Genomic DNA, 19,372 nt, shown 5'->3' with positions numbered 1-19,372 from the left:
CTCTGTTTTTTTTATTTATTTCTGTTACCACTTACCCCTTACCTGTAGACTGTAGTCCAAGACTCCCAACTCTCCAACAAAACTTTTGCCTTTCTAGAAACTCATACAAGATCACATTACCTAACTGGTTTGCGAGAAAGGCCACTAGTAGTCTTGCAGTTAATTTTACCAGAAGAAGGATCTTCGATACACATTTCAGCCACGTTTATGCTGGGGAACAACTCCTTTGCAATCACCCCTTTTAAAGATTTGCAGCCACCCACTCACCCCTTTTAAGTCTTTAAGTCGACGATGCTCCATGAACCCTGTGATCTCTGTACCGTACAAGGTGTCGCTGACTTTGGAGAATTTGTACTTCTGGGCTCTCTTCAGCTTCATCCAAAAGAAGCCAATTTCTCGGTTGTAGCCAATCTCCTCCATCTCATCCACTGGTAGCAAATTGTTGGGAGAAGTGACATCTCTACCAACATTTCAGTCGATTTCTTCTTACATACCTGTTCACCTTGATAGATCTCCACCTTCTCTCTGTATTTTTTATCATTTCAGAAGCCATATCTCTCTTGCACTATCTTCTATGTGTTGTGATGGTAATAAAGAAGGAAGATGATAGGGTTTATGTAGAGTTGATCCGAAGACTTATTGGATGGTCATGTGCTGTGCATTACCTTCAAACAATTAATTAAAATGCATAAGGCTAATTATACATTCTCTTCTGGGATGGTTTCTATTTGAAACCACCTCATTTCGCTCTCACTAGCATACCTGTGATGATTCTAGATTCCTCATCATTACACATGATCATGCATGTCTAGATCCAAATAGTAAACCAAGTAGAAATAAATAAATTCCAAATCACAACCAACCACAGCTTCAATCCATGAAGCAAGTAAATTACAATTTCCTTACCTGCATCATGGTATCCTGTCCCTTTCAAGTAATTTATTTACTATATAAAGGTCATAATTACCTAACAGTATCCATTACTAAGCAGCTCATGGGGGTGCTAGCATTGATAAGGAAATCACAATAGCTTGTGAGCACAGAGAAAAATATTAGTTTTTTGACTATCAAATTATGGATTATCCAAGTTAAGGGTTAGATTAAAATAAACTTGTCTTGATGGTGGAGGATCTACTGAGGATTTGAGATAATCCACAGTTATGGATTTAATTGTTACGGTTGGGTTTTTGGTTTTGAAGACGGAAAGGGCAAGCCATTGCTATGTTTATGGAAAGCATGTTGAAAAGGAGAAGGCTAACCTGGTCCATGAAATGACAAGTGCTTATGCTTGGTTGGAGATGTTTTTTGATCGAATTTGGTTAATACTTAATACAAATATTAAAAATAATGTAATGTAGCCTAGGTGAAATAAATCTCACTTAGGACCAGGTTCTGTTTTAGGGTTGGCCGAATGGGCAGTTTAGGGTAACTAGGGCAAAATTAGGGTTAGGAATGGGAGATTGAGTTAGGGTTTTATTGGGTAATGGTCTGCAGAATTTTAGGAGTCTATTAGAATAGTTTTAATGAGGTTTGAATAAGAAATAGAAATTCAGAAATATTAGGTTAGGGTTTTGGTGTTGAGCTAGGGTTTAGGGGCAGATTTTAGGAAAGAGGTTTATAGGGTATTAATGGGCAGGTCTAGGGGTTATTTTGGTATAAAGAAGTTAGGTTTGAAGAGTTACAAAATTCTGCAATTTAGGGCAAATTGGATTTAGGGTTTAGGTTCTAATGGATCTATGGATTAATGGAAGGGTGATAATAGGAGTAGATGGAGCTTAGGTTAGAGGATTAGAAGAAGAAGGTTAAATGCTGAATTAATAAACTACTTACTTGAAAGATTAAATCTTCAATGGTAGCAGGAAGAAGAGAAGAAAGACCTCCGATCTACAAGATGCAAGGAGATAAGTAGCAGCCCTCCGATCTTCACAATGCAAGGAGTCGATTGAGATCCACCAATCCCTTCACCTGATATTATCACATGGCGACGCCATGACAACTATGGTGAGCACAGAGAAAAATATTAGTTTTTGACTATCAAATTATGGATTATCCAAGTTAAGGGTTAGATTAAAATAAACTTGTCTTGATGGTGGAGGATCTACCTAGGATTTGAGATAATCCACGAGTTATGGATTTAATTACTACGGTTGGGTTTTGGTTTTGAAGACGGAAAGGGCAAGCCATTGCTATGTTTATGGAAAGCATGTTGAAAAGGAGAAGGCTAACCTGGTCCATGAAATGAGAAGTGCTTATGCTTGGTTGGAGATGTTTTTGATCGAATTTGGTTAATACTTAATACAAATATTAAAAATAATGTCTGAATTTTTGACCGAATTTGGTTTTTTAAACGAATAATTCCCGAACCCGAATTTTATTTAGTCCATTTTTTTTTTTTACCAAATCTTTAAAATTACCAAACACATTATTCCGAATAATTCTTCTCCCGAATAATTCCCGAATCCGAATTTGCTAACTAGGATATACACTCTGACAACATGGGACCAAAGTAAATAAAAAAAACCCCAACACCATTCAACTTTATTGCAGTAATCTGAACCTTGACACTATCAGAAACAGTAACCCTTGAATCAGACATGTTATAACAGCAGCACACACCTGCTAGAGAATAGAAGATACTTTAAAACAGATCCTACAAACACAAGAAAATCCAAGGATCACAGCACTTTAACTGTAACACAAGTAGATGCACTCAACACAGGAGGCACATTTACTGATTCATCACAAGCTGTTATCTTAAAGTGACATCAACAAGGCCGAAGAACAAAGTACTTCCGTGTTCTTCGCAGCACGAATGCATATCAGCAGGCCAGCAAAATTGTGCATCTGATCTGACTGTACAACTCAGCAGGTCAGAAAATTGAGTATTACCAGCAGAACCACATTCCCTTTGTTGTGATGATTGAAGCAAAAATGGATACAGCTTAAATAACTTCTACATCTTTATGCCATCTTCTGTTTCTGAAAAGAGTTCTGGATATGTATTTTTTTGAGGCTCGACTCTTGAGAGATTGGGGTTCTTTTACTGTTACTGTTTTGAATCTTTAAATTCTTGAAGCCTCAATAAAATCCATGAACCTTGTGGAATTGTAGTTGGAAATTGTAACATTAAGTATGATGTCACTCTTAGTACCCCTCCCTTCCCCCCCTCCCAAAAAAAAAAGAGTAATATATCTCTTTGTTTGTCATTGGGTTTGGTCTTAATATCCTTTGTAGGTTAAGTTTCAGTTTACTTACTTTCAGCTTGAATTTGTTAGTAAATCGTGGATTTCAAAGGCATCCTCAATCTTTCAAGTCAATCACGTAATTGCAGCTACATATGCGACTGTTTTCAGTTTATGATTAGTTTGTATGCTTCGAGTCTAATTAGTTCTTAGTTTAATTTGTATGATCTATAAAATTTTATGCTTGCACCTTTCCTATTGCCTGTTATGACTTCATTTAGATAAATGACAAGCTACCCATCATTTAAGTTTGGTCATCAAAATGTATTTAAACATATGGAAAGGTGTGATTACCAAACCATCAGATATATTGTAAGTTTTGGTCAACAAAGTGCATTTAAACATATGGAAAGGTGTGATCACCACTGGATCCCATTCTGCTGATCCTTAATCCCTATATTGACCAGGTAAGATGGTTCTGAGAAGGGATGATCAAAAGCTAATCTATGGCCTTTTTCTGTTGTTCAGGTAGTGTCTCTGAGATATATTCTGTTACATGGTTAGGATTATCCAATTGAGGATATCCCATTGTTAGTGTCTCTGAGTTTAGAATCTGTAATTGAGGATATCCCATTGTTAGAACCATTAAATGGTGAATCCATTCCATGGACGTGCAACTTACTGCTATTGTGTTTGGATTTCTTCTCATATCATTACCATTTATTTGAATTTTAAGCACTTCTTATAAAAGGTACATGTAATGTAGAAGATAAAGCTTCTCTGATGCAGCTATATATAGCTATCTCATTTGTGATCAATTTTTTCTGCTGCATGATTTAAGTGTCCTTTGGAGGCATAGGCACACAATCCACTGTTATTTGAACTTGATATATGATACTGGTGGATATTCCCATAGGAAGTTAAATGCCTCAGTGGAGTTTTGAACCACCTTCTAATTTGTGTTGCTCCTGTAATTGTCATATGTGCGGTGCAACAGATATGGATGAAGCTATGTCATAAGCTGTGGAAATCGGTGTAAATGATGTGAGCCATAGTTATCAAGGCAACGCCTAGGCGTCTAGGCTCCTTGATTGCCCTGAGCGCCGCCTAGGCGCCTTGCTGCCTTGAAGGTGTCGCCTTTGATTTTGGACCCTCTCCAACTCCTAGCCGTTTTGCCGCCTTGATAACCATGATGTGAGATTGCATGCACCAAAACTTAATCTTTGTCCTATTTTCTGGCTTTTGTTTCTATATCCCTTTTTGCTTTCAGTGTTATAGGGTATAATGCAGAATAATCTCTGAGTGTTGTGCCATTTAAACGTTACTTTCACATCTGTTTTTGATAGGATGAAGTAGGGGACAGTGATATTGAGGGAGTGGATGAAGTAGATGAGAAGATAACGTGGAATTGGAGTGTGATTAAAAGTAATCATGAGCTCTACAAATCAAAGGTGCTTCTCTTTTTTTCTGTTTTTATTTCTTTCTTCCAGTAAGTTGGCTTTGAATAAGATCTAGATACAATGGTGAATAAATTGGAATATGTATCCACTAGATCAAAATTAGACCAGCGATCCATTTGATTTGAAATTATTTCTTTTTTCTCTCTATTTAAGTTTAATTGGGAAACTAAATGCCTTAGTAATAATATGGTCTGAATAAGCCAATTTCAACATAACATAATAATAATAATAATAATAATAAATACTTAGATATGTCAATATTTTAGCAATCGTCTTAATTTTTTTTTTTAAAAAGAAGAAACGTGCAGATGAGACCAGCATTGTTTGTCGAGGAGCCACTTATCTTTGAACATTCGAAGAGTCCTCTCTGGTTAACCCATCAACCATAGTTTTTTCATTTAATGCAAATAACTATGTCTTTGTGTGTTCCATTTTGTCAGGAAAAACCAAAGAAGGAAGATCCCATGACTAGGGATGTAAACTGATCGGATTCGGCTCGGATAGTGTTATATCTGCATCCGCATCAAATTAGCTTTCGGACGGATTCGGATAGTGCTAAATGGATACGAACACGGATATGGATTGGATATTTTATCCGTTTACATGTAAATATAGCTTTTCAGATGACTATAACCTATGCATGTCCGCATCCGTTTAGCTTTCGGACGGATTTGAATAGTGTTAAATGGATACGGAAATGGGTTTCGGCTATTCATTTACACCCTTACTCTGAAGGATGTTGTTGAGGACTCGAGAACTGATACATATTTTCTTATGGACTTTGAAGAAAAAAAAAATTCAAGGTAAAAGCTTTCATGCATGGCGATATGCATGTGCACGATTGACATTAAATGCAGTTAGATTGGCATAAATGTCAATGACATAAAACACCCCTCCCCCTCCCCCTCTTCCTCTTTTATTTGTTGGAGTTGATGGGAAAATCTCCCGTGTACGAATACCTTCTCCAAAATTCAACTCCATTTTGAAACATATCATAATAAGATTTGAAAACTTGAATGAGTAGAAGATTTGTCTGCTGAATTTTTTGTGGGCATAGCCGGTCTGTTGAAGCTGAGGGTAAATTGAGCCAAAGTGAATGGTAGGATTAGCATATATACTCTATTACTGAGACATGAACAGGTTAAGCTCTATCTATGGAACACCCCTCTTTTATTGGCTCCTGTGTGCTATTGTCTATTTATTTTGAAGGGCATTGGTAGTTGTACCCTTTATTGGGTGGTCCAAAGCACCTTTTCTTATGCTATTTGTGTACCTATCAATCTGTTTAGGAAAAAAGTCCATCTATTGGACGATTGATATCAATCTACTACACTATTTATTCTATAATTTTGATTAAGGTAGGACTTTGTGGACTCTACCCTATGGAACGAGTCTGGTGTATCACTGTGGATTGACCAGCTTGAAGAACAGGCTAGGCATATTGGTTGGTGGACTGTCAATACTTAACTATCCGGTGGCTTTTGATGTGTTTTATCTTAAGAAGAAAGGCCGGAGAAGGCCCTGCATTGCCCAATATTGTATTTAATCTACAGAAAATTGGATTCAATCTAAGGATTGATTGTAACTACTTCATAGAATAGAATTAAGCATACATCTTAAAAAAATTTCGAACATTAAGCATATTTAGAAATAAGAGAAATAAAAATTGAAATATTAATCCATCTTGAATAATAAAGCTAATATTGTTTTAAAAAAATAACTCCAGAGGTTTCCCATGATGCCAGAGTGGGAAACTCCACCAATGAGAGGCGTTTAGTAGGTGGTGGGTGGGGCTTCACATTTTGTCGGACAGTGTCCATTTGAGCCTAATTTCTATCCCAAAAAAAAAAAAAAAAAACAGTCCATTTGAGCCTAATGGCTCATAATGTGATAGGGCATGGGAAGGAATCTCCATTCCGACATTGTGGAAAAAAGCACAATTCTGAGGGATAAATAGTGAGAACACCAAAATCAAAAGGGGAAAAAAGGAGAAAGAACACTAACCGGTGTTGTGTGTGGGCGTGTACCTGTGCTCAGGCACATCCTGATGTGAAAAGATCATTGTACCCTTAGATCTTTCCACCTTTCCAAGAGGTGTGGTAGTCTTTTCACATCGGATTGTGTCTGCGTGTAGGTACACACCCACACACAACACCAGTTAGCGTTCCTTTTCCCAAAAATAAAATAGAAGTTACATTGTCTAATACAGCCTAGGTAGACCTAGTGTCTATTGCCTTACAAGCTAACCTAGTAGCGGCATAAACCATAGGAATATTATTAAATAAAATAGTAATTTTAATACAATCTATAAGAGACAGATAGCAAAATGGGGAAGAGAGTTCAAGGGTTCAGACAGCCTGATGTCTCTGCATCAACCAAGTAACTAGGTCAGTACTATTCACCCAGATTTCTATTTCTTGGAATCCTGCCAAATCCTCTTGCATTCCCTGCGAGATTCCTCGGGCTTTTGGTGCCAAAACAAAACTAAAATTATTCCTGAATGCTTGGACAAACTATCATAATAATAAGGTTGAAGGACTTTTTGAGAAAATTCTATGCCACCCTATTTTTTTTTTTTTTTTTTTTTGGGTAAACGGGGGTTTTACTAAGGGGGAAAGCACGTATAACCAGTGGTTTCATTCACACAGAAATCATGAAACCATCGAATGAAATTCGACTAATCTGTCACACACACAAGAGACAGAGCCTTCCTAGCCAAGACATCTGAAACAACATTCATAGCCCGTGGAATACCCTAGTTGGGGCATCTAGATTTTGTCAACATTTAAATTGATTCTCACTCTTGTGATATTTACAGGTCGAATTACAGCCTAAAGCAAGCACGACAGTTGGTTAAAAAGTGTACGTGAGATTCTAATAGAATTGCAAGAATCTATTTGTTTGTGTTATTTCGTCATTTTGATCTAAATTTTCTAGACACTTTTCCTTGTTCGGTTTTGCTGAATCTTCACCCATTTTGTTGGTGAAGTTTCAAATTCAAGCCTAAAATAAGCACAACAACAACAAAACAACATAGCCTTATCCCAACTTAATGGGGGTCGACTAAATGGATCCTAGAAGAGAACATATTAATAAAATTGAAGTAAAGGGGAGGGGAATAAAACATTGACACAAACTCATCGACCCTTCTTAATTATGTACCACTTCTTAATTGCCCAACATTCTGCTGTAGACCTCGAAATGGGGTGTATTACAACAACAACATCACAACATCATAGTCCAACTAAATTGGGTCGACCACATGGATTTATGCTCTCCAATCAACTCTCTTTGAGGTCATACCAGGAACAAGGCCTAAGCTAAGCATGCGTTTCTTTGACCACTTCTCTTATGGTTATCTTAGACTTGCCACTGGCTCCTTTGTTTCCCTCAATTTGAAGGCCTCCGTTGAACATGACCATACTACCTCAAACGATTCTCTGTACGTTTATCATTGATCAACCCAATTCTTATATTGCCATTTCTTACTTTATCGTTCCTAGTTTTCCCACGCATCCATCTCAACATCCTCATCTTTGCAAAACCAAGTTTATTTATATGACACTTCTTCACAACCCAACATTCTGCACTATACATCATAGCTAATCTAATGACAGTCCTATAAAATTTTACTTTAAGCTTTAAAGTGATACTTCAATCACACATAACTTCTGACCTCTCCACTTCATCCATTCTATTTTAATCTTCTGGGCATTGCTATCTTCTATGTTGCCCTTGTTTATTATTGATCCTAGATATCCAAAGTGATCACTTTGTGGGCTCTCCCTCTTACCAATATTCACCACCTCATTATCTGTTCATGAGTTGCTAAAATTACACACCATATATTCGGTCTTAGTTCTATTTATTTTTAGATTTTTTTTTATTCCAAGGTTGGTTACCATAGCTCCACTTTGGCGTTAATCCATACTTTTGTCTCATCTACCAAAAAATATCATCGGCAAAAATCATACACCATGAGAGGATCTTGTATGCCTCTGCTCAAGTCATCCAAGATAAATGCAAACAAATAATGGCTTAAGACTGATCCTTGGTGTAACCCAATTGAGATTGCGAATTCACTACCTTGGCCCCTGCCGTTCTGACGCTAGTCACTACATCAACATACATATCTTTAAGGGTAATTTACATGTATCTCACCTGCAGTTTTATCCAATTACAAGAACCCCCCCCCATTGTTTGAACAATTACGTGGACCTCCCTTGGACTATGGTGGAACTTACAAATAACCCTAGTCCGTTAAGTTGAAACCGTTGGTTGAAGCAAAAAATTCATAAATGGTCATATTACCCTTCATTACTGTAGTACTACCATTTTACCCTTACATTACAAAACCCAAACCCATCTCCTCAACCTTTCATCGTTCCAATCTCATCCTCCATATACTTCTTTCTTCTCCAGCGATTTGCATAAAATTGTGTACAACTACACAAGCAATCACAATCAAAACTGTGTTTTGAAATCATATAAGGCATCATCTTCAAAATGGGGGAAACGCTTCTTCAAAACGTCAATTGACCACTCAATAACAATTCTTAAAGACAAGTGTATAAAATTGAATAGCACCTTTGCTCATCATGTTTGTATATGCTTAAAATCATGTTGATGATATCGAACATTCTTGAAAAGAGCCATATACCTGGGCATATGTGTATCCAGAATCAACAAGATAACACTTTCCTACAAAATTAAGATCAAAAGTTAAAACTTCAACAAGGTAAATACTATTTGGAGATATTTATTACCACAATAAATAATCTTCAACAAAACAAGTTCAACAAAGACCTAGGAGATCAGATTTAGAGGCCAGTAAAACACCATTAAAGACCAATTTAAAAGTAAGAAAAAAACATCCTAGCCACGACAAGAAAATTGGTTTGAATCAAGGCAAAATATCATGGTTTAATTTACAATGGACTACACAAGAGATCAAAAGTTAAATAAGTAGTTTGGATCAGTCCATTTTAACCACATAAGCAATTTATTTAGTTTCAGCCATATAGCCTCCTTCTGATGGATCTTCTCATAACTACCTCTCTCAATCTCAACAAGAGCATTCCAATGATAGCACACAATTATCCCCAATACTCAATTGAAAACCCAATCCTACTTGACATTGTTATAGTTAAATAATCACCAACCATATCCAGTCATTATCATCATCACATCCTCTATTGAAGATTAGGTGTTGGTGGCTGGATCAATTAATATAAGTCCAATATCTATCAAAATTACTCATACATAAAATTATATATTCATATCTACAAATAACTTTGAAGATCAGGTTGAGCATTTTATGATGCATTCTACCTACTAAACATATCTTTAACACAACCCATGCATCATATGTAACAATAACCCTAATATATAAACATAATTAAACAAATGAAATGGGGAATGGGAGCACAGACAAAATCCACAGAAAAATATTTTACAAATATGACCATTCCCTTTTCTTATCTTCTCAAAGACTCAAACCCAATAATTCAATTCAGAATTGAAAAAAAAAACAAAATCCATATTTCAATATCAAAGTCTCATCCAATCCCATCGACACGACGACATCTATCAATTTCAGCCACAACATTAACATTCAAACACAAAGCCCGCCCTAAAAAAGATTGGTCACTGTAGGAAAAAAGAAGTTGGCAACTTCAAATTGGATTTCTCCAATATACTGAAGGGGTTCAAGCAATTGAGGTGAAAAGAAGTCCAGACTCTTGGGTCTAGGGTTGGGATTTAGAACTAGTTTTCAAATTAAGGGTTAAGGTTAGAAACAAAAAGGAAAACTTAGAAAATATATATAAAAAAGATGATCGCAATAGATAGAACTAATTGAAAACATAATAGATGATGAGAACAAGTGAAGAATAAAACCTAGGTGTTGCCTAGGCCGCATGGCCGACTAGCTGCTCCCATATTAAATATACAAAAGAAGAAAACTACACTTGCTTAAAAACCAGTACATAATTTATATATATGGATGGACATATTAGACTTAATGAAAGACAAAAGAAGAAAACTACACTTGCTTAAAAACCAGTACATAATTTATATATATGGATGGACATATTAGACTTAATGAAAGACAAAAGAAGAAAACTACACTTGCTTAAGAACCACTACATAATTTATATACGGATGGACATATTAGAGTTAACAGATAAAAATAAACACTGGCAAATAAGCCCAACATAAAGCTAAAATAAGGGACCAATCAGCCCCAAATAAGCTTAGTAGCTTACAACTACGCAATCATTGGTACTATACTGGCTTGTATCTCTCCTCTGACTGCAGCCATTGATTAGTTTTGATCAAGTGAAGAGGACTAAACTGGTGCCATCTTTCACCTGGTATGGACTGGAAAGATCTTTTCAGTTCTGCAGTTGTTCATCAGATCTGATTTGCTCAACACACTCAATTCTGTTAAATGCTAATTTTCAACTACCAAAGGGTTCTTTTCCATCATTTTCATGATCTATACATAAAGACCATTCACCTGCATTCCAGCCAGGAACAACTCCCAACATCAGCCAGCCAAAAGGAACTAGTAGACAAACTAGAATTAAAGGACATGAAGAAACCTACATCCAATTAACAATCTCCTTAATCCTCCCAAGTCCCAACCAATTATAATCTGACCTTTAACCTTGTACCCTACAAACTTCTCAAACCAGAAAACATATAAACATCTCAATTAACCACCACACCCCCAAAAAAAAAATCCAACAGTACAATGTATCTTAAAACATACTGAATGAGATGCCATGCCAAAATTCTTTAGATGCTTAAGGTTTTGGAACCTAGTGGCAATGTCACTGGCATTGGCTTTTAAGATTAAGCAGAGAGAAAAGATTACAAAGCTAAAACAATCCTTGGCAGTATCAAAGATTCTTTTATCTCAATCTGAATGAGATCCAACAGTACAATACTATGTATCTTAAAACATACTGAATGAGATGCCATGCCAAAATTCTTTAGATGCTTAAGGTTTTGGAATCCAGTCGCAATGTCACAGGCATTGGCTTTTAAGATTAAGCAGAGAGAAAAGATTACAAAGCTAAAACAATCCTTGGCAGTATCAAAGATTCTTTTATCTCAATCTACACAGAAGGGTTATTCAGGTTAAAAAAACCAAAACCTTTTTTGACAAGCCTCATGTTGTCTCCTTTAAAAAAATCTAAGCCAAAGTAGGAATAGAAGGCGGCAAATGATATCAAATTTCTAGAAACAAAACAATAGCAGAAGAAGAATACATGTACAAGAACAAAGAACCCAGCCACTACATTATACACACACACACACACACACACACACAGATCATACCTTTCGTTTGCTTATCAGTATGAAACAGGCAAGTCGCAGGAGAAATAGAAAGCGAGAATAGGGTTTCAGGGGTTCGCGTAGAGAGAGAAAAGGGTTTAAGTCATTTTCACGCAGAAGAGAGAGAGAAGTTGCAGATTTGCTATTTGAAAAATGGGCTGATGTTCTCTGTGCCGCAGTGCAGCCTGTACCCAGACACATGGGCCTGCCATTCAGGGGGCAGGGTGGTCATTTCGTCCACCCCCATGTGTCTGGGCGTAGCCTGCACCCCCGGCACAGAGAAGATTTGGCCTTGAAGAATATAAAATGTGGCGCAAGTTACCTATTTACAACACATATAAAAATCAAAATAATTGTTCATGATCATAAATCACAAATAACTCTTCATCTATTTGTGGTTTTCAATTTATTTTAATTTGTCATAAATAAAAATAAGTATTATAAATCATACCAAACATTTATTAAAAAAAATAAAAAATTAATCAAATAAATACAAATATAAATCATACCGAAGAGACCCTTTTTTTAAGAGGTTGTGAACTACTTAGCAGACATCATCTTCAATTGTGATTATCTTGGAGCTTATCGAGTAAGCCAATGCACCTCTACAAGAGTATTCATCCCGATGTCCATGTAAAGGCAATATATATGTTCATTAGCTTTAATTTGCCAAGCCAAGGGCTTAGTTTAGGCGATAATTGTACAAATGATGAGCAATAAGGGGAATAAATTTCAGTAAATTTAGACAGAAATGAGGCTTCCATATTCACCACTTCAACACCACTATAAAGGTTCCCTAATCCTAATGCCTCAATAAGACTTAATTCCCACATACTTGGTCAAGGATAGAGCATGAATCATGTTTGCACATTAGAAGGTGGCACTACACCAGAACCTTCTGGTAGTGAAGGAGAGTTCCCAGATCCATCCACAATTTCATTTTCTCGTCCTTGTATACTCATCTCACTATAGCTCCTTTTCTTTGACTTCGATGAAGAATCTGAATTATCTTTCTCCTCCTCCATCTGGGACTGTGCATCAGTATTTGGAAGAAGCAATGGAGGTTCTTGGCCACTTAATCGACAGTAAACCCTTTCAACTGTTTCGCTTATTTCCTTCCCCAGTCCCTTGTCATCCAGAATCAACTCCCATACAGCTTTAGAAGCCTTCTCAAGCACTGGAGTTCTGCATGACATCAGAACAATGTTTCAATAAAATGTCGTTTCATACATTGATTATTTCATTTATTTAGAATAAGAAATCTCACAAAAAATGATAAGGAATTGGTCTACAGGACCAAATTAACCCAAAATCGCCATTGTAACCTGAATTCCTGAGAACTTCAAATTCAAGATGCAAAACCAAATACCTAGTGCGGGAATAATGAAAGAGTGACTAGGTTATCTAACACTCTTTAGTAGCACCAACTGATACAGGGGCATTCTTTGGCCATGGAGTTAGGAGCAGGTTTGACATGGTTGGCTAGGGGGGTTTTGATTTGCATTTTGGACTTTATATGTAACTGGGTAATAGACTCAATTAATTTATTTTCTAGTTGACTACATGGGAGTTCGCACATACTTGGTTTGTATTCAAATTAAATATTATGCAATGGAAATCTATTCAGAAGTTGAAAGAGTTAGCTCGAAGAGTTTACTCCACACAGGCAACACAAGCCTGCACTGGGCGCACTCTTGGTTTCATCTTTCATGAGTGTTCATGTTTGGTTCGGGGCTATGCATCTTCCAATGATTTTTCTATGGTCGGTGTCGTGCTTCTGTCCAATGGTGCTCCTCTGAAGGTTTTAAAGGCAAAAGTGTGGTGTCACTAGCAAAGTGATTCAAGTTCTTTGAATTGTAGGTGGGCTGGGAAACAAATATGGAGAATATAATGTAAAAATAAATCTGATACATTGTTATATTATCTATAATTTTGTGTATAATTTTTAACGGTGTCTAAGAATTAGGTTTAAGCAGAGGCAAGATGAAGGATTAGTAGAAACAGAAGAAAGCGCTGCGAGAATTGAAGCTTGTTTTTGTAACAGATCTTCACCAAAACTAAAAAAGAAAGAAGAAACTAAATTTTGATTGGAGAATGGGGTAATTGTTTGCCAAGAATTATGCCACACTTTGCCTTTAAAACCTTCAGAGGAGCACCATTGGACAGAAGCACGGCACCCACCATAGAAAAACCATTGGAAGATGCGTAGCCCCGAACCAAACATGAACACTCATGAAAGATGAAACCAAGAGTGCGCCTAGTGCGGGCTTGTGTAGCCTGTGTGGAGTAAACTCTTCAAGCTAAGCTCTTTCAACTTCTGAATAGATTTCCATTGCATAATATTTAATTTGAATACAAACCAGGTATGTGCGAACTCCTATGTAGTCAACTAGAAAATAAATTAATTGAGCCTATTACCCAGTTACATATAAAGTCCAAAATGCAAATCAAACCACCCCCCCTAGCTAACCATGTTGCCTAGACACCTAGAACATTTCTCTAAATCGAGAACAATTTAATTACTTATAGATAAGATCATATTTTCTAAGAACAATATAAACCAAATGTGAGACTAGTATAAACCAAATGTATGTTTGATTGTTTCAAACTTCCAATAGCTTGCTTCTCCAGCTCTGTTGTCTTCTAATTCTATGTTGATTTTTGATGACTTGATGTGGCTTAATATTGATTTTTTATGACTTGATGTGACTTAATGTTGATTTTTGATGACTTGAGGAGGCTTAATGTTGATTTTTGATGATATAAGGTACATATTGTAGCATACTAAACAATTTTCGAAAAGGGAGAAATAAAAAATAACACTTGGGGGCGCTTTGGTCGCCTAGGCGGGCGCCTTGTCGCCTAAGCGCTTAGACACCCCTCCAGCGCCTTGGGTCGCTTTACCACCTTGACAACTATGCTGCCAATTCTGAATTTCCGCAGCCAACATTCTTCTAGACAATCCTACCTTGTTATTTCTAGTTTTCTACATTCTTAAAGAAGAAAGGATCAAGAATTGTTCTGAATCAGACCTGAGGGTTCGACATAGTTTATGAGTGAAATTGTAACCAAGTTAATTGTGTTTTCTTATTGTGGTCCACACCTACCAGCTGGTTGAGTGTATTTGTAGCTTTTATGTTACATCAGTAATAGGCCTAGCTAATGGAACACAAAAACCCTACATTACAAAGATATAGGTGTGGAAGATGAAACTTAAAACAGACTTGTGTCACACTTAACTGCAAAAAATAGGATTCAAACGCTCTCAAAACATAGAGCCTTCTATTTAATTTTGAAACATTTTATAATAATTTTAATGCAATATCCACTTCCTAACCAGCACTGGAATTGTCTATCAGAAACTCAGGACCACCAGAACAGAGAAATAATAGAGCAGAACTGTCATAATAATAACAAATCAGGTCCAGTGCTACTCCGAAAGAGCACTGACAGTGTGCATTATGCAGAATATCCCAGAGATCTGAGAACAAACCAGGGGTGCACAGGGTTCTCATAGCATAGCTGTCATGGCAGTCAGGCGACCCAAGGCGCTGGAGAGGGTAAAAAAGCAAGGCGCCCGCCTAGGTGATCAAGACGCCCAAGTCGACCAAAGCACCTGGACGCCTAGGCGTCGCCTAAGCGATGTCTTGACAACTATGTTGACTCATAGTGAGACTAGGAAAACAGACAATACTGCTGTGAACTTGAATGTTAAGCAATAATCTTCAGGTTTTCAACACATAAGCTTGAATATCATGTTTGAACAAATTCTGTGTGGTATTCGGAGGAGATGGAAGTAGAAAACAAATTGAAACTTGAAGGAAAAACAGGGTACCACAGGTTGACGCAACCAGCGAACCCTACTTCTAGAATAGGAATTAACAATTTGATTGGCTACAATGTAGGCCCAGTTCTAAGGAGATTTTCTGTTGAATCAAGAGAAAAGAAGCTTGCTGGTTTAATATTCCAGCAGCCTGTGATGGGAAAAGAATGAAAGAACAAAGAAAAGAATAAAGAGAAGAAAGAGGAGATAAGAGGGCTGTTTTGGGACGGTGAAAAGTACCCTGAAGAAAGAGAAAAGAGGAAGTCTTCACAGCTACACAAATTGATATATTTATTTGGGGAAATTTCTCTCACTTCCCTATACTTACTATACATTTATTCAAGCTCCCGTACTCTAACTTCCACATTCGATTCCCCCAAAAAAGCGAACTTCGAACTCTCCTCTTTCCATGATACTTTAGAATACCCAAATTACCCCTCTATTAACTGAACTTCATCTTCTTTTTCCTCCTTCCTTATCTATTTATTATTATTTTAGTATTTTTCCATTATTTAATCCAATTTTTTATTCAATTCTTCTTCTGCCAACACGAGAAGGCCACCCCGCCAGTTAGATTTTAGGTTGAGAAGGTAAGAAGAGAGAAGGAAGAAGTTGGAGGAAGAAGATAGCAAGAGAATATTTGGGTTGTAATCGATTGTGTTGGAGAGGCTTCTCCATACACCTATATTAATTCAATCATAACAAATTTAGAATTACATCCACCTCCCTAGGGAGGTACAAGGAAATAAAGAAGAAAAACAGTATTACATAATAATGTAACTAGTAATGGGACTAGTTCCTAAACTACCCCTATTACACGACTTCTAACACTCCCCCTCAAGCTGGAGAATATCTATCATGCATTCCCAACTTGCTTAGGAAAAAGAACTTAAGCGAGGAGAGCCAAGAGCCTTGGTGAAGATATCTGCCAGCCGATCACCGGTCTTCACAAAAGGAGTACAAATACAGCCGAGTCTATCTTCTCCTTGATGAAATGCATCTTCGTATCTTCGTCCATCATTGGAGATCTATTCCTCCAACACGGAATAATCCTTTCTCCTTCTGGTGGGATAAAGCCCTCGTTTTTGTTCTATCATGGATGCTCCATACAAGATCATCCGTGTCAAACCTATTCTCTATCTAAAGAGATATTGAAGAATTTGATAAACAAATCCTAAGTTACTTAATCTTGGACTTATAGAACCCTCTAATAGTCCGCCTCCTGTCCGCTTTATGAGTACGCAATCATGCGGAAATTAAGCGTGGAAAAGCTCGTATGGTTATAAACTACAAGCGTTTAACCGAGACATTATTTTTGATGGATAATTTATCCCTCGAAAAGATGTCCTTATTCATCGCGCCAAAGATGCTACTATCTCAGCAAATTTTATAAATCGGTTTTGGCAAATCAAGCTAAAGGAATCGAAACCTCGACTTTCTCTCCCTTTAACCGCCATTACCAATGGAAGGTTATGCCTTTGACCTCTTGCGGCACACAAATTTTCCAACGATGGATTGATTCTATTTTGGCAATCTCCTTTTGTGTTGCTTACATTGACGACATTCTTGTCTTCTCCAAATCTCCCGAAGAACACACTAAGCATCTTCGTATCATTGGAGATCTATTCCTCCAACACGGAATAATCCTTTCTCCTTCCAAAATCGACTTAGAGAAACCTCAAATCAATTTTTGGGCCTCATCTTAACCGATCATGGACTCCAACTCCAGATCATATTCTCATTAAAATTAAGGAATTCCCAAGCTATTCTTGCGATAAAAAACATCTTCAACGAGTTTCTAGAATCCTCAACTATGGTCGAAATTACATCAAAGACCTTTCTACCAAAGAAAAACGTCTTTTACTTAAATTACAAAAAGATGTCGTCTTTACTTGGACTAACGATGACACACGGGCGTCTAACTTATTAAAGCCGAGATACAACAATCTTGTCCCACAGTTTATTTCCTCTTCTTTGGTGATCTCTTAATCCTTGAAGCGGATGCTATGATGAACATTGGGGAGGTGTACTAAAAGCACGCCCTCTTAAGAATCCCTCAGATGAGCAAATCTGCGGATACAACTCTGGTAAATTCACCCCTGCTCAAATTAATTACATGATATATGAAAAGGAAATCTTAGCAATCGTTAATGCCATCCAACGATTTCGGATTTACCTCCTCCCTGAGAAATTTCTTATTCACACTGATAATCAGGCAGTTCGCGATTTTCTCAAAACTAAACAACGAGAAACTAATTCTCGCAGAATTAATTGGTACAACACCATTAATCAATATTCTTATGAAATTGTACATATAAAAGGCACTGACAATTTTCTTGTTGATTATCTTAGCAGAGATGAATCCACGCCGTCCTCCCGATAAAGGAAAAGGTAAAGCGCCTGCGACACCACATCGCACTCGCAAAAAAGCCACCCTCGGCTTACTCCCTATCCCTCGCGGTGGAATTCTCATCCGCGAACCCCAAACAGCAGCAGCAACTCCTACCCAAAGGCCTGCTTCTGGCTACACTAGAATTCCTGCCACCACAGCAGAATTCACCCCCTCTCCCTATCAACCTTTTAGTCCCTATTTCTACCCCGGAAATAGTCAAAATCAGGACAGTCAGGATCCTTATTATTTATGGAACATGACCCCAGCCAGCTACTCCCAGGTGGTACAACAACTACCAGCGGCTATTGTTCCTTCTTCTTTTGGTCAGTCAGTGACAAACACTACTGATTTCTTTAAACATGATGGTGTACCTACCAAATGGTATCATCACATTAATACTTTGTGGAAGACTCAGTTAGCCGGACAGAAAAAACCATTCCGGACTGCTCTTACCACCTTCTCTAAAACCCTTGGTTTCTTTTATCAGAAACAACTCACCCTACAGAATGTTGTACTTGACTCAATTAAACAACTTGATTGGGAAGATGTCACCTCCCCTGAAAAAGTACAAAGCTTTCTTCAGATTTCTGACTGTATTGAAGATCATCTTAAAGATCCTCTCTTCTTTAAAATTAAAAGAATTTGTTTATACTTCAAGGCTCAAGAAGTCCTTCCTAAAGAAATCTTCCCAATGATACAACGTCATTGTAATGAAGAACAATACCAGCGCTACAAAAGCTTCATGCTGGAATACCCAAAAAATATTATGAGAACACATCATCAACAGCACCGTCTGATCTTTTACCCCGGACACGAACCCTGGAGTATTGCTGCTGTTGAATGGGGACTCGTTGGTCAACTAGTCTTCTCTAGTGACTGTATCTCTGTCCTCGACCAATTGCCCATGATGATCAGAACCATGGTCGTTCATGCTACTGCCAATTGGAGATTCTCAGGTGGACTCGAATTCACCATTACCAGTACTTTGGGATGGCGACACAGAGAACGCTTCTTCCAGCCATATCAGATTTGGCACCTCCAACCTGCGTCCTATTACACAGTTCAGGAACCAGCCCTCATCACCGATGAAGATGAAGCAGCTACCATAGCCAACCACTTCATCGAAAAAGAGAATAAAGTTGTGTGCGACAAAACTTTATTGGTTGTCAAC

The 19,372-nt window shown here is 37.4% G+C and overlaps 1 protein-coding gene across 1 annotated transcript; it reads right to left on the bottom strand.

The window, feature by feature from the left end:
• Nucleotides 1–12,614: 12,614 nt before the first annotated feature.
• Nucleotides 12,615–17,373, bottom strand: LOC122647210. Its single transcript, XM_043840662.1, has 2 exons — nt 17,363–17,373; nt 12,615–13,171 (listed from the first exon to the last, which is right to left on the bottom strand). The coding sequence occupies exons 1-2, from the start codon at nt 17,371–17,373 to the stop codon at nt 12,844–12,846; spliced, it is 339 nt and encodes a 112-aa protein (XP_043696597.1). The 3' UTR covers nt 12,615–12,843.
• Between the last annotated feature and the right edge of the window lie 1,999 nt (nt 17,374–19,372).

The sequence above is a fragment of the Telopea speciosissima genome, unplaced genomic scaffold (genome assembly GCF_018873765.1).
Source record: "Telopea speciosissima isolate NSW1024214 ecotype Mountain lineage unplaced genomic scaffold, Tspe_v1 Tspe_v1.0014, whole genome shotgun sequence".
NCBI classification, from domain to species: domain Eukaryota; kingdom Viridiplantae; phylum Streptophyta; class Magnoliopsida; order Proteales; family Proteaceae; genus Telopea; species Telopea speciosissima.
This window is presented reverse-complemented; position numbering and strand designations above follow the sequence as displayed.